We start from the raw sequence: 15,539 nt of genomic DNA on the forward strand, positions 1-15,539 counted from the left end.
CAGTCAACAATAAATATGAACATCAATTTGGTGTTTAGCTCTTCTCCCTAAGCAGCCACTTTAGACAAACAGAAGTTCTGCTGAAATCCAACTCACTTTCCTGTACGCAGTTACACAGGCCTTTGGACGCATCGGAGTTTGGGATTTGGGTTGATGCTTTCATACAGAATCTTGGATATTTGAATACAAATATGTTTGGATACATGTTTTCAATTTTAGACGAGACAAATTGCAAGTCTAATGTACTATACACAGTGGGTCATTTATATGGATACACCTTAATAAAATGGGAATGGTTGGTGATGTTAACTTCCTGTTTGTGGCACATTAGTTTATGGGAGGGGGGGGGGGGGGGGGGGACTTTTCAAGATGGGTGGTGACCATGGCGGCCATTTTGGATCCAACTTTTGTTTTTTCAATGTGAAGAGGGTCATATGACACATCAAACTTATTGGGAATTTCACAAGGAAAAACAATGGTTTTCCAGTTTCCTGGCACCTGAAACTACGGATCAGTGGAAGAAGAGGGTTGCATTGACAATCCAACACAATGGGCAGCACTTTGAACACATTTTATAAGTGGTCAGAAACATGTAAATAACTCATGAAAGAATAAAGTTACGTTAAAACCAAGCACAACATTGTTCTTCTTTTGAATGGCCATTTTGAATGGCCAACTTTTGTTTTTTCAATGGGAAGAGGGTCATGTGACACATCAAACTTATTGGGAATTTCACAAGAAAACAATGACGTGCTTGGTTTTAACGTAACTTTATTATTTCATGAGTTACTTACATGTTTCTGACCACTTATAACATGTGTTCAAAGTGCTGCCCATTGTGTTGGATTGTCAATGCAACCCTCTTCTCCCACTGATCTGTAGTTTCAGGTGCCAGGAAACTGGAAAACCATTGTTTTTCTTGTGAAATTCCCAATAAGTTTGATGTGTCACATGACCCTCTTCCCATTGGAAAAAAAACAAAAAACAAAAGTTGGATCCAAAATGGCCAACTTCAAAATGGCCGCCATGGTCACCACCCATCTTGAAAAGTTTCCCCCCTCCCATATACTAATGTGCCACAAACAGGAAGTTAATATCACCAACCATTCCCATTTTATTAAGGTGTATCCATATAAATGGCCCACCCTGTACATATATCTATGTGATGTATGTATAAAATAAAGATTTAAAAATAATAATAATTTTGTCTAATGGAGCTATTGCACTGCATAGCACCTACTCGATTAGATTTGACACTGCTCTACTCACTTTTGGGTCCATGGTCCCTCATTTTTTCAGTAGTTCCCCACTGAAATTTAGTCTGTGACATTGTAAAACCCTGTCTCTAATGGAAACTATGGGCTTTGGAAACCATGTCAACAGTGGCTTTGCATGTTGTTTTTGGGACAGAACAGAGTTTAAATGCTCATCAGTTCAGACAGATCAGATTTTGCAGGATGACATTGTGAGTCAGATAAAAACAAATGTGATCACTACAGTAACTTTCATTGTGAATGATAAGTCTCTCTGGTCAGTCAGTGCTTTGAAAGGTTTAGTTCCTATTCAGCTCACTTGGAACCAGGACCAAAGAAGGTACTAAATAAGTACCGGGCACCAGGGACCACATTTGTGTAATGGAAGAGCAAAAAAAAAAAGGAATACAGCAGAGGTAAGAAAGTACCATGCTGTGGAAAAGTGCCATATACAGCAATGATCAGCTAAATAGTGCAGTTTTCCTTGTATTTTATTTTTTTATTTATGTAGGTTAACTGCTACCATTTCCTAAACCACTACTCTGTGCCGCTCTAGAACTGGTTGTGGTTTGAGTGTGTGAGGTTGTGTACTAAAGAATAAGAAATATGGATGTCTACTGACTTTGTGTTTGTCAGCAACATTACAATCGCAGACTCAGACTTAAAACTAAAGAAGGGAACCTTGATATTAGACACCTATTGGCTTATCTAATGTTAGATTTACTTTTAATAAAGCGTTCATTGCGGTTTTCTTGCCTCTGTGTTTATGTTGAAATGTTTTAAGCCGGCGATCACTTGCTTTTTCCTTCAGCTTCATGTAAATCATCACATGAAACGATTCCACTCTGCTGTCCTCATTCACCTACGGTTTCTGAGAATGTGGCCATTTCATTCGTGCATGTGAACCATTTTCTTACACAGGCTGTTCGCATTTTAACACTCGCACTGTTTTGTAGCTCCAACATGCATCTTTGGCCACCCAAACCTCTGGAGATGTGCTAACAGCTCTTGGACCATGGACTGTAGAAGTCAGAAGTGCTGAAATGTGTTGTCTTGAAGCAGGCTGCCATGTCCATTAGCCATCTTAGCTTTTCTGCCAAGGGCAGGGGAGTAGAGGACTGTGAGGGGCAGAGAGAGGGCAGTGTTCCCCTTGACGACAACATCCCTCCATCCACTGACCATGCCACCTGCATTTCAATAGACCTCATCACCTCTAGCTCCAACCTCCTGGTTACTGAAACAGCCCGAATAAAGCTTCAGGGCTGAACCCCATGCTCAGGAGACTCTCACTGAGACCCTCGTTAGCAGAATGAGCAATGCCCAAACAACAGGAGCAACTGGAGGAAAGAGGAGTCGAGGTCACTTCCTCCCAAAAGCACACAGCAACTTCTGACCTCACAACTGTTTTCCACACACGTCTGGCTTAAAATTTATAATGCCGCCTGTTGGTGATTAGCTTAATCCGCTATGAGTTGAAGTGATCCTTCGTTATGTCAAAACATTAGTCATGCAAAGGAGTAAGAAAACAAGCTACAGACGATGTAATACAATGCACACTGTGTGCGGTGGTGGCCAAAACATATATAGTACTGTTTTCAAATTATACAACCATTCTCAGAACAGACACCAAATCCATTTAAAGAATCACTGAATATAAATTGTACTCTTTTAGTGTAATATGATTAAAACCCTAAACATCATTAAATACATTAGTCTGTGGTTTTCGTTTGTTATTGTTCAGTAAATTACAGCATGGTACGTGTAAAAGAACTATTTAAAAGAAATAAATATATGTCTGGGATAAAATAGTCCTTGCACGGAGCTGACTGTAATTTTTCTGCTTCCTTTTTGTCTGGGATTTTTCCTAATATGGCCAGTTTTGTACAAAGTTCTACAAGTCCTGGAGATGGATTTGGTCGGCAGTAATTGCCTTCTGCTCCGTCTCTGGAGCTGAGAGTGAAAATCCACAGAGAAACCTGCTGCAATCAGAAGACAGACACACTTTTAGATCCGTTCTTTATCTGCTTCCTATCACAAACAATTGGATGCTGTGTAGACTATTGTAATAGACACTTTCTTTGTTTGTGTGTGTGTTTCTTTTTTTTCTTCCTTTAGGAAGACGCTTTCTCATTTGCCAGTAAAGTGGGTTACCCCTGCCTGTTACGCCCATCTTATGTTTTAAGGTAAGTAAAATACGAGGGTACTTTGTTTCCCTAATGGGATTTTGACAGTTTACGATTCTGTCTTTTCTTAGAAATGATTGTATATCACCTGCGGATCGAAGCTGTTTTGACTTCACGAGTGGAACATGAGGTTTTTAGTTATGGAATGACTTTGACATTTCCCCGTGTGGATGAAACGCACAAATTGATGTCAGCGCTGAAGAAGTGGAGGTGCTTGTAAAGAGGCTGATTGGTGAAAGCAGGGGCTTCCTCTGTCGCCGTCCTGGGTCCAGGGTGCAGTAATGCCTCTGTGAGATGTAATTCATCAAAGCTTGCACTGCCTCAGATTGGCAGGACTTGAAGAGCTCATTTGCACATAATCAGACGGCTTGCTTCTGTTTTCGCCGCTCAGTTGGTGGGAAAATTAGGCCTCTCTTGACGGACGCTTCAGCCCACTCGGCCCAGAGAACAGGACAAACACAGACAGCTGGAGACTCAGCCAGTTTACTCACTTACTCCCTCAGTAAATGGTTCACTTATAAAAAGCAATTTAATTTCATCAGCTGGGATGTGGGTTTTTTTTCCCCTCCCTTTCCTTTTCCTTTAAATATCACCCCTACTGATAGTGTCTGTTTTGGTAGAATTCATGGGGATTCAGAGAGGTTCTCGAGTGTCACGCTATTTGTGCTGAAGTTTAATAGATGTCAAGTGAAAATCTCGGCACAGTTTGAGATTTGTTACCTGAAGTGCATTAGTCTGAGGACTAGGGATGGGCTGCATCCACATTTTACATATCGTCATAACTCTCTATATATACAGGATTACCGTTGAGGGTTCTGGGTGGTTTGGGGAGTGGAGGTGAAGCTAATATCTGTGAGGATAAATTGAAAGGTAGTGCACATGTGTTGACGATAAAAACCTGTTTCTGAGAGACCAAATTTAAGCAACTGGTGCTGGAGGAACAGAAAAGCTAGTTTAGGTAGCAATTTGTTGAAAGGCACCTACATTAACCGTTTATATTAATAATGTGTTTCTCCTTTTGGGATCATAGATCATAGTAGATCACTCTACTTTTGAGAAGCTTCAAATAAAAATGTTAGTTGTTGTAGAAGAAATGTTGCCTTGTATCAGTATATCAGTATCAGACCTGGACAAAAGAATTTGATGGGAAAGCAGGTCTGCCTCTGGACGATTGTGATGTCATTACCGTAATAAAGGAAAAAGTTCAGGGAACATTGCTATAAATTGCATGACTGACCTTATGGTTTTTCACAGCACTAGAGTAGGACATACTCTGAAATGCAGGATGACAGAAATAGCTTCCCGGAGCTGTTAAGACACGAGTCACTTTCCTAAAAATCTACGAAGTTTCCACAGAAAACGCGGTGTACCTTTTAACACCAGGCTGTAAAAAATGATTTTGTACTTCTTGTTGCTAGGTGCTTTTTACACCGAGCTTGGACTGAGCTGCTCTGTGGAGACCTGTGCTTTTTAGCAGTGGTTTGTTTGGAGGTCTGGGAACACTGTGGCCACGGTGGAGTCTCGGAGGCTCTGTCACCGCAATAACACCACACAACTGTTACCCATAATGCTCTAGCTGCGCCTCGGGCTGAGGCACAAAGGGATTGCAGCACTGACATCGAACCTGTCAGCCTCACCCCGACTCAGCCACTTCATCTGAACTGAGCAGACTGTTTACACAAATTCTTTATGCAGAGTCCACGTTGGGAACTTTCTCAGTTCTGCGCGCTCCCATAGCACAACTAATGTCAGAGCAGGTGGGCGAAATATACTTGTCATTGTGAATGTAGCTGTGGAGGATACTCTGCTTCTTGTTTGCAAATTCGTTTTACTGTTTTTGCTTATCTATTAATCCAGCTCTCTGTGTGGATCAGTGGCGGATGCTGGTCTTTCAAGGAGGGGAAGCTCAGTTTCGGCCTACATCATAAAATGTGTCGGTTTATTTATACGTAAATTCTACCCTCCGTTCCTTTTCAAGAAAATGATCTGTGACCCTGTCGTACCAACAAGGCGTCTTTTCCAGGGACTTGACTAGTGTCCTCTCAATGGGCAGCAGAGCTAGGCTGCTTAAACGGCCTTGGCCCATGTGAAGTGTGTCCGTCTGTGAGTGCTTTGTGACGGTGGAGGGGCTCAGCAGCACACGCTGGACAGAAACTGCGATAGAAGTCAGAAAGAGTGATAGAAGTCAGTCCCCCAACACAAGCAGCTACAAAAAACCCACCAGAAATAGAAACTCGATTTGTCGCTAGTCGTTTTTAACAAAGAAAATGCCGCTAAGAGGATTAAGAAAGTCTGGTTCAACTCAGAACAGAATGAAAATTTAATGCTCCCACGGATCTTTACACCAAAGGATCACTGATTCGCTGATTTCACTGTCAATCAAAAAGGGATTCAGCCTCAGACAGATCATCCAATCATCATGCAGAAGCTGAGCGTCCGGGCCAGCCGAGGCCAGCCCACTGCCCCATAGACCCCCAGAGACGCTGAGCGTCCGATGGGCGGGACAAAGCCCAGCATTTATCCAATGACTCGTCTCGTTTCGCTGCACTTCGCTGCTTCGCTATTGAACTCTGTGGACACTCAGCGTCCTCACTGTTTAAAGTACTGTGAAGCTGCGGGAATGATTGAGAGGAAAGCCCCGTCTTTACCAGTGATAAGAAGCTGATTCTGAACAAAAGTTGAGCGCGTTGTAGTGCATATTTATTCAATGACATGTACACACAACAGTATATATTTGATCACTTATTTTTTTACATTTTAGGGGAAGCTGAGCTTTCCTTGCAGTCTTAGAGCAATCACCTCTGGTGTGGATTAAAAGACACTTGGAAAATGCTGCTGATTCTGGACTTGTCAGAATAAGTCTGGCAAACTCTTGTATATTGCTGGCAGAAGTGTATCTTCCAGCATTAGCAAAAAAGCCAGAACATTCTGCCGCAATTCATAATCAGTCGAAATCTTCACATTTTCCCTTTCACACTTTTATTTTTTTACTCTTCCCCTTTTGTTTCTATTCACGAGGCCTTAGAAATGAAACTTTGAAGAGCCCGGAGGGTTGGCTGACCCAAATATCTCTCGCTGTTTTGATTCTCTCTCTCTCTACTCTGTTTTGTATTCATCTCTCCTTGTATTTGCATTCTACAACTCCTTAATCTTTTGTTGTGTCACCGCGCTGCCCTCCCTGAGGGCTAATTTAGGCACAGCAGATGCGTCTGCTTTAATTGAAGTTATTAGAGTCGTTTTCAGCGTCTTTATTGTGTTGTACGAAGGTGATTTTCCCCTCTTTCTCTTGTCAGTGGTTCTGCGATGAATGTGGCCTATGGGGAAGAAGAGATGAAGCGCTTTCTGGAGGAGGCGGCACAGGTGTCACAGGTGAGTCTTTCAATCACGCGCTGCGTCACACAAAAAATACTTTAGATTTATGTCCAGCAACTAGGACAAAATATTACTATAACACACCTTTAGATGAGCATAATAAAAATCTAATCTCTCAGTGCAATTCCCTTAAGTGCCATCATCCTGTTTGATGATGCTGCCATTTAGAAATGAAGCTGGTTCATTCCTCGCAGTGTAGAAGCTTCCTTAGTGCTGCATATAGCAACAGTTATGGTAAAGATGTGTGTGTATAGAGGTCCGTTCATATAATGGATATATCATAGTGCTCAAAAATACATGATTGTATGTTGAGAATTTTAGACATTCTTAATTTAAAGGAAGACGTGAGTCTTTAAAAGAGGTGTTTGACCTTGTAAATGAAATGTAGCCAATGATTTATTTATTCGTCCATCCATCCATCCATTATCTGTAAGCACTTATCCAATTCAGGGTCACGGTGGGTTCAGAGCCTACCTGGAATCATTGGGTGCAAGGCAGGAATACACCCTGGAGGGGGCGCCAGTCCTTCACAGGGCAACACAGACATTCACTCACACCTACGGACACTTTTGAGTCGCCAATCCACCTACCAACGTGTGTTTTTTTGGACTTTGGACACAGGGAGAACACACCACACTCCTCACAGACAAGTCACCTGGAGGAAACCCACACAGACACAGGAAGAACACACCACACTCCTCACAGACAGTCACTCGGAGGAAACCCACACAGACATAGGGAGAACAAACCACACTCCTCACAGACAGTCACCCGGAGGAAACCCACGCAGACACAGGGAGAACACACCTCACTCCTCACAGACAGTCACCCGGAGGCGGAGGAAACCCACACAGACACAGGGAGAACACACCACACTCCTCACAGACAGTCACCCGGAGGAAACCCACACAGACACAGGGAGAACACACCACACTCGTCACAGTTACTTATTTATTAATTTTTTTAGCAAATTGAGCAGACAGATTTGATGTCATAATAAAAATATTAATCTACGAACAGGCTTAATAGGCATTGCATTTCTTTATAATGAAATAACCATACTTTACACTACTAGAGTAACACAGTTTTCTTCTCTTACACCAAAAAAACGTTGTACGTTTTTTTTTATTTACACTTCCATTTCTGACAGAAATGCTCTTTAAACATTTTGATATGAAAGTTTATCCATGCAATTTTCCAAAAGCCCTGAGCCTCTCTGCGCCTCGAGGGCACTATTGATTTTAGGCATAATCTTTACATGGGACTCCAGGGTAACAGTCGCTCAACTGTGGAGATGCTGTACAGAGCCAAAAGAGCATCTTAATCCCTTATGTTGTTCAAGAGTGACATCTTGATTTGTTTGTATTCAACCACCAGCCCATCTGTGCACACTTCTCTCTTATGACAGTGCAGCATTAAGAACTCTAGGAAAACCAAATCTTGATTTACTACTATCTAAAGTCTGATCAAATAAATAAATAAATAAATAAATAAAGCATGACTTTCAGTCATCATTCTGTACGGTCTTCCATCAGTGTTATAGTAAAGCAAAAAGAAATAAAATAATAATAATAATAATAATAATTGATTTACTCTGCCTGAAGCCTGAAGGAACGTTGTCACAATGATTTTGAACGCAATCCTCAGTCTGGGGACTATCCAGTAATTTGTTTTGGCACCACAAATAATGTACTAACATCACAAGAAGCCCACTTTAAACCAGACACAATGTGTTTATGGTTTTGTAAATGTTCAGAGTCTGTGCAGGACGACTTGTTAAAATGTTCACTGTCCAGTTTTTATTTTATTATTTACTTTAGAGTGGGACAAAACAAACATATATACAATTTAACAAGGTGTACAGAGCAAATACAAGCAAAACACAGGATGTGGGTGACGGAGCACTGGGCGAATACAAGGGGAATGTAGGATGGGGGAGCTCTCGCAGTCTGTTTTTTAACAGATGTTTGAATTTATGATTCAGCTCGGTTTTGTTTACATACCACTTTTTACAGCAGACATTGTGATCACATTTTGAGTTTGAAATTAATATACGGCTGAACAGTGAACAGTTCCAGGAAAAGGATGATTGAGTTTTCTGTGTAAACACAAATACAGCCTTCCGTTGCACTCAATTAGCCTGTGTTCACCCCCCCCCTGCAGCTTCAGGCCATGTTTCTGTTTGTTTATTTGAGTCATCTTTCTGATTTTTCTTTCTCTTTCTCTCTCTCTCCTCTTTCTTTCTTTTCCCAAAGCATCTTCTTTGTCTTGTTCATTCACACATGCTTTTTCATCTCTCTCTCTTTCTCTCTCTCTCTCTCTGTGTTATACCTGGCCCCTCATTGTACAGCCATGTTTTCATTCTGAGGCTGTTCTCTTCAGCAGGTGTGCTCTTCCTGCTGGTTCTTTCTTTCCTGTTATTAAACCTGTCTCGGCACTTCATCTTTCACTCAGTCTCCCTCTCACACATGTTCTACAGTGGATCAGCATCCCTCCATCCATTAAATGTTATGCAAACTTGTGTATTGTGTGAACTTCTCATCCCAGGAGACTGTATAATCTGACCATATTCAGTTTCTTAATCACCAGGTTAGATTTCCCTGTGGATGCCTTTGTAATGTAATGTGTCAGGAGTTGATTGGTTATAAAGATTCGGTGTAATATCTCCAAATTCCCACAGACAGCTGGGATTGGATGTAATAGCCTGGATCATGTCAGCATTATTCCACAGGACAGGATCAATATTTTGCAGATCCCAATTTTTTTTTTTTTTCCACTAACAGAGGTGAGGCAGCATAAAGAAATCAAAGACACCCTGCATGGTTTATTCAAGCATCACTTCATCTGGTCTGAGTCCACCTTGGATTTGGAGACTTGGATTCATCTTGATCTAAGATATTGTAAACAGCTTTAAAGACTTTTTTTTAATCTAAAAATGTAAATCCAGTTATAAATGAAAGAATGTTAAACCGATGGATTAAACATAAACAGTCAAACAGCTCCAAGGGCCTGGAGGGTGTGGTTTCGTTTCCCGCTCCGAGTGACTGTCTGTGAGGAGTGTGGTGTGTTCTCCCTGTGTCTGCGTGGGTTTCCTCCGGGTGACTGTCTGTGAGGAGTGTGGTGTGTTCTCCCTGTGTCTGCGTGGGTTTCCTCCGGGTGACTGTCTGTGAGGAGTTTGTGTTCTCCCTGTGTCCGTATGGGTTTCCTCCGGGTGTTCCGGTTTCCTCCCACAGTCCAAAAACACATGTTGGTAGGTGGATTGGTGACTCAAAAGTGTCCATAAGTGTGAGTGTGTGTCGCCCTGTGAAGGACTGGCGCCCCCTCCAGGGTGTATTCCCACCTTGCGCCCCATGATTCCAGGTAGGCTCTGGACCCACCGCGACCCTGAACTGGATAAGGGTTACAGATAGATAATGAATGAATGTATGAAACACAAACACGTTCCTTTTATCTTTAGCAATATAACTATTCAACAATGCAATAATACGGAAATAAGAGTTTCAGCTCTGCCTTTGTGCTTCTCCACATTTTTTTTAGCTTTTAAAATTAATAAATAAACGTGTTAGCGATTGTTTTAAAATACTGGAAAAATCAGAGCATCCTACCGATAATAAAAAAAGCAATTTTCAGCTGATGCAGATATAATTCCAACATCACTGTGCATCACCACTGATATTTTATATTTTTATGCTCAACATCAATAACACCATACAGTTAGATAATAAAAATTACACATAATAAAACCATAATTAAACTGTGGCAACGTCACATAGTGGATTAAAGTCACTGATCTCATCTATCGTCATCTAAATTAGTGCTTTCCCAGGTGAAACTGATCCAGCCCCAGCTTCATAGCGACTCAGATAGTCATAGAATGTCACAAGGCATGATTTACTGCCTCTTTTTCATGTGACAAGCACAAACAGTTCTACTTTAATGCTACCAGCTCCAGACTTCACCATGGGGTTTGGGTTTGTTAAGACGTGGACTTGAAAAGCCTTTACTGAGCCAAGATCTACAGTCTGATAAACAACTCCGGTACACACACCGGGGCTGAACAGCAGTAAACGAGACACCTGCATTCAGAGCAGCCCCCCCCCCCCCCCCTCAACACACACAGCCTTTCTGAATGGCCACCATCCTCTCTCTCTCCAGTGGAATATCCATTAGCAGAGAGGCAGCTTGTTGTAGCCTAACAGAGGCTCATTATGATGGACAATTATATGATGCAGGCTGTGGAGAAAGGAAACACATAGCCACCAAGTGAACTCCTTTATCCATTGTATAACATATTCATTCACATGAGGCACATACTATACTTTTCTGGGGTTTTACTTAAGTCATGGCTATGGCTGTGAACACACAAACACTGGGGGCAGTGAGCCAACCACCTCGGTGCCTGGGGAGCACTTTGGGGGTTAGGCACCTTGCTCAAGGGCACTTCAGCCATGAATGAATGTTTCCTTGATGGTCCTGGGATTTGAACCAGTGACCCTTTGGCCTCAAGCTCACTTCTGTAGGACAAGGTTCCATGGCATCATTGTTATGTGTGTGTGTTAAATGTACTGTAATGTAATATTTTTGTGTACTGTTAATTCCAGGAGCATCCTGTGGTCATCACCAAGTTCATCCGCGGAGCCAGAGAGGTTGAAGTGGACGCAGTGGCCAAGGCGGGCAAGGTTAGATAATATCCACATCAAAATATTATATATAGAATAATACGTGTAGTACTGCTGTGTTGTGAGAGAGAGAGAGAGAGAGAGAGAGAGAGAGAGAGAGAGAGAGGGAGGGAGACAGACAGACAGAGAGAAAGAAAGAAGCATATGACTCATGAAACTGAGATGAAAGTAAAAAAAAAAAAGGGGGTTATCGGGCAAAGATCAGCAGAACCCGAATGCATTAAATTGAAATCGGTCAAAAGCGAAATGTGCAGCACTCGATTCTGATTGAATCTGTGTCTCTGAATCACAAAGCCACACAAGAGTGACTTCATTATGCAGCAGATGGAGGTTTTCATCTGTTATGGGTTACCTTCTGGAACAGGGATGTTATCCCCCCATAATAACAGCCTTAATGAAAACAAATGTTACGCACTGCATTTTCAATGCAGCCATTTTGCTCTTTCCTTCTGGTTCCTCAGCTTCTAGCCTTTTTTTAAAGTCGTTTCGTACTGGATTTCTGACAGGGATCACCTTCTGTGATGAGCCAACAAGCCGCTGGAATGATGTCATGATGTTTGTGTAATATGTTCTTACACCACATCTGTTTTATAGATTATAAGTTGCCTGATTAAATATTATTTAAATAATTCTGTTATTCTGATTAATTGTAGGAACTTTTAGTTATTAGTTTATGAACCAAATTAAGACTGGATTGTGGATGGGAGTCAGATGCCCTGAATACACAAAGGGTAAACGCCCACAACAGCAGTAAATGTTCTGTTCCCGTAAACAACACACTGTTCTCATTGTAAACATTTATGAGGTATTCAAACTTTTTTACTCCAGACGTTTTATTTTTTCCCTTCTCCAACCCAGTATGAATGCGAGCTACTGCATAATGTGTGTGAGAATATATATATATATATATATATATATATATATATATATATATATATATTTTTTTTTTTTTTCATTCATTATCTGTAACCCTTATCCAGTTCAGGGTCGCGGTGGGTCCAGAGCCTACCTGGAATCATTGGGCGCAAGGCAGGAATACACCCTGGAGGGGGTGCCAGTCCTTCACAGGGCAACACACACACTCACACCTACAGACACTTTTGAGTCACCAATCCACCTACCAACGTGTGTTTTTGGACCATGGGAGGAAACCGGAGCACCCGGAGGAAACCCACGCAGACACAGGGAGAACACACCACACTCCTCACAGACAGTCACCTGGAGGAAACCCACACAGACACAGAGAGAACACACCACACTCCTCACAGACAGTCACCCGGAGGAAACACACACAGACACAGAGAGAACACACCACACTCCTCACAGACAGTCACCCGGAGGAAACCCACGCAGACACAGGGAGAACACACCACTCTCCTCACAGACAGTCACCCGGAGCGGGAATCGTACCCACAACCTCCAGGTCCCTTGAGCTGTGTGACAGTGAGACTACCTGCTGCACCACCGTCCCACGGTCCAAAAGCACACATTGGTAGGTTGGATAGGTGACTCAAAAATGTCCATAGGTGTAAGTGAATGTGTGAGTGTGTGTTGCCCTGTGAAGGACCCCTCCAGGGTGTATTCCTGCCTTGCGCCCAATGATTCCAGGTAGGTTATGGACCCACCACGAGATATATATATATATATATATATATATATATATATATATATATATAACCAGCACATGATGAAAAGAGCTTTTGAACAGAACACTTCCTCTCCTCAGCGTAAACTCCATGTGGCAAATTTCTCATGTGACAGTAATTTTCAGTATTTATTGCCATAATAATAAAATAAATCAGCGTTAGTATGTTAGATTGTAACAAATAAGAATCTGTGAGAAAATATATTTTTCACAATCCCACACTCATCTTTTATATATAAATTTCATGTCCACAAATCCAATGAGATTTTCTCTTGTTTTCCTAAAAATAAGTAGTCATATGAGACCAATCAATTATATAAAAATTAATATTCTAAAATTGGCAAAATTAGCTAAACTCCTTTTGCTCTGATTTATGTTTCTGAACCAGGTTCAGTTTCCCCAGAAATGTGTATTAGAATGTACAGAATGTATGGTATTTCAACTCAGTCTGAATGATACAGTGCTGGTTACATTCTTGTGGATATTGAATTGAGAAACCACATAGGGATATATTTAGTACAGTATGATGACCTCGCTTATTCAGATCGCAGTGTATTAAACTGAACACAGCAAACAAGAACCAAAAGCTACAGTTATTCGTCCTGAAAGGGGCTATATAAACGGATGGGGCTATAAACCGTTCTCTCTCTCCTCCTTTATGAAGATGGAGGCTTTTGTACTATGACAATTCTTTGAAATGAGTGTTTTGCACACAAACAGCCAATCCCAGGTTTGTTTACATGTGTGATCAGATCTGATCAGTGCACACCCAGCTGCACCTAGAACATCAGTCACTCTCACATTACTCATTTCTGAAAGCAAATACACAAATCAACCATAACATTAGGACCATTCTCTCAGCTCCACTGACCATAGAGGAGGACTTTGTTGTTCTACAATTACACCCTGTGCTTTCAATGGTCAGGACCTCCCCACAGAGCAGGTATGATTTGGGTGGTGGATCTTTCTCAGTGCAGAAGTGACACGTGTGTTGTGCTGTTACAAGTGGATCAGACACAGCAGTGCTGCTGGAGTCTTTAAACCCTGTGTCCACTCTCTGTCCACTCTTTTTACCTTGTAGATATTTTGTGATCAGTTTGTGTCAGTCATCCTCCAGTCCATCAGTTGCCACAGGATGCTGTTGGCTGGATATCTTTGGTTGGTGGACTGTTCTCAGTCCAACGGTTAAAACTCCAGCAGCACTGCTGTGTCTGATCCACTCATACCAGCTCAACAAACACCAACACAGCACACACTGGTCACTGTGATACTGAGACTGATCAACCCTGAAAAGCATACCCGCTCTGTTGTGGGTAAACAAAGTATGCAGAGCAATAGGTGGATGTGGAACCCTGATTGTTACAAACTTCGTCATGGATTTTTAGTTTTCTACATCGTTTGAACACAGCAGCTGTGTCACATTGATCATTTTCTTCTTTTCTTTTATGGAGCCTAGGCCAAACACCGAGAAACAGCCCGAGACCATTATCTCTCCTCCACCAAAGTTTTCTGTTGGCACTTTTTACTCTAGTAGATAGCATGCCTCTAGCCTCTACCAAACTCAGATTTGTCCATCAGACTCGCAGAGTGAACTGTGTATCATAAATCAAGACAACACAGAGTCCAGTGGTGGCGTCGTTTACACCACTCCAGCTGACGGTGTTCAATTACACCTCACGAACAAAGGGGCTTTAATGTGACATCTTAATTTGTGTTTTCGATCAACAGCATTCATCATTTCAGATGGGGCACCAGAGGTCAGTCGAGGGGAGACTAAAGTTATTGGAAAGCCGAAGACTCCTAGAGCAACTGGAATGAGATCAATTTAACACAGATTTATTTTTATTGTATTTATCATAGCTGACAATCCTCGTACGGTGTTTACATCGCTACAGTCGATTCCGTTTTACTTTTTGTGCCATTGACTTAAAATAGAAACAATGTACACTCCTTTATTTGCAAGATTTAAATGGAGTGGGATTCAAAGCAAAGGAAACTAGTCATTTCAAAAGCACCTATGTTAGGAATGTGAAGAAAGGGCTTGGGATACTCGAGTGATTTTTTTCCTACTGATTTAATGCCGTTCCAGGTGCTGGTTCATGCCATTACAGAGCATGTGGAGGATGCTGGAGTACACTCAGGAGATGCCACCCTTATGCTGCCCACTCAGACCATCAGCCAAGGAGCTTTGGAGAAGGTTTCTATTTTATTTTATTTTCTTTTTTGCTGAATCCTTTGTAGTATCCTTCACTGCAAGCTGTGTAGAGCAGGATAGGAAGATTCGTATACTACTACAGTATTTGAACCCAATACAGTAAATAGTGAGAGAGAAATAAGATCATGAATCTGATGCCATTCCACATCTAGAACTCATTTGATATGGAACGTTTGTAGGCTATAGCAGGGG

General features: G+C 41.8%; 1 protein-coding gene across 1 annotated transcript in view; it reads left to right on the plus strand.

Annotated features, from left to right (window-relative positions):
- Positions 1 to 15,539, plus strand: part of cps1 (carbamoyl-phosphate synthase 1, mitochondrial) — a 72,031-nt gene that overhangs the window by 31,097 nt on the left and 25,395 nt on the right. Inside the window, exons 27-30 of the mRNA XM_066686435.1 lie at positions 3,369 to 3,436; positions 6,730 to 6,805; positions 11,410 to 11,487; positions 15,222 to 15,329. Coding sequence (XP_066542532.1) covers positions 3,369 to 3,436; positions 6,730 to 6,805; positions 11,410 to 11,487; positions 15,222 to 15,329 — 330 coding nt within the window. The remainder of the gene's footprint in view (positions 1 to 3,368; positions 3,437 to 6,729; positions 6,806 to 11,409; positions 11,488 to 15,221; positions 15,330 to 15,539) is intronic.

The sequence above is a fragment of the Hoplias malabaricus genome, chromosome 12 (genome assembly GCF_029633855.1).
Source record: "Hoplias malabaricus isolate fHopMal1 chromosome 12, fHopMal1.hap1, whole genome shotgun sequence".
In the NCBI taxonomy this organism is placed as follows: domain Eukaryota; kingdom Metazoa; phylum Chordata; class Actinopteri; order Characiformes; family Erythrinidae; genus Hoplias; species Hoplias malabaricus.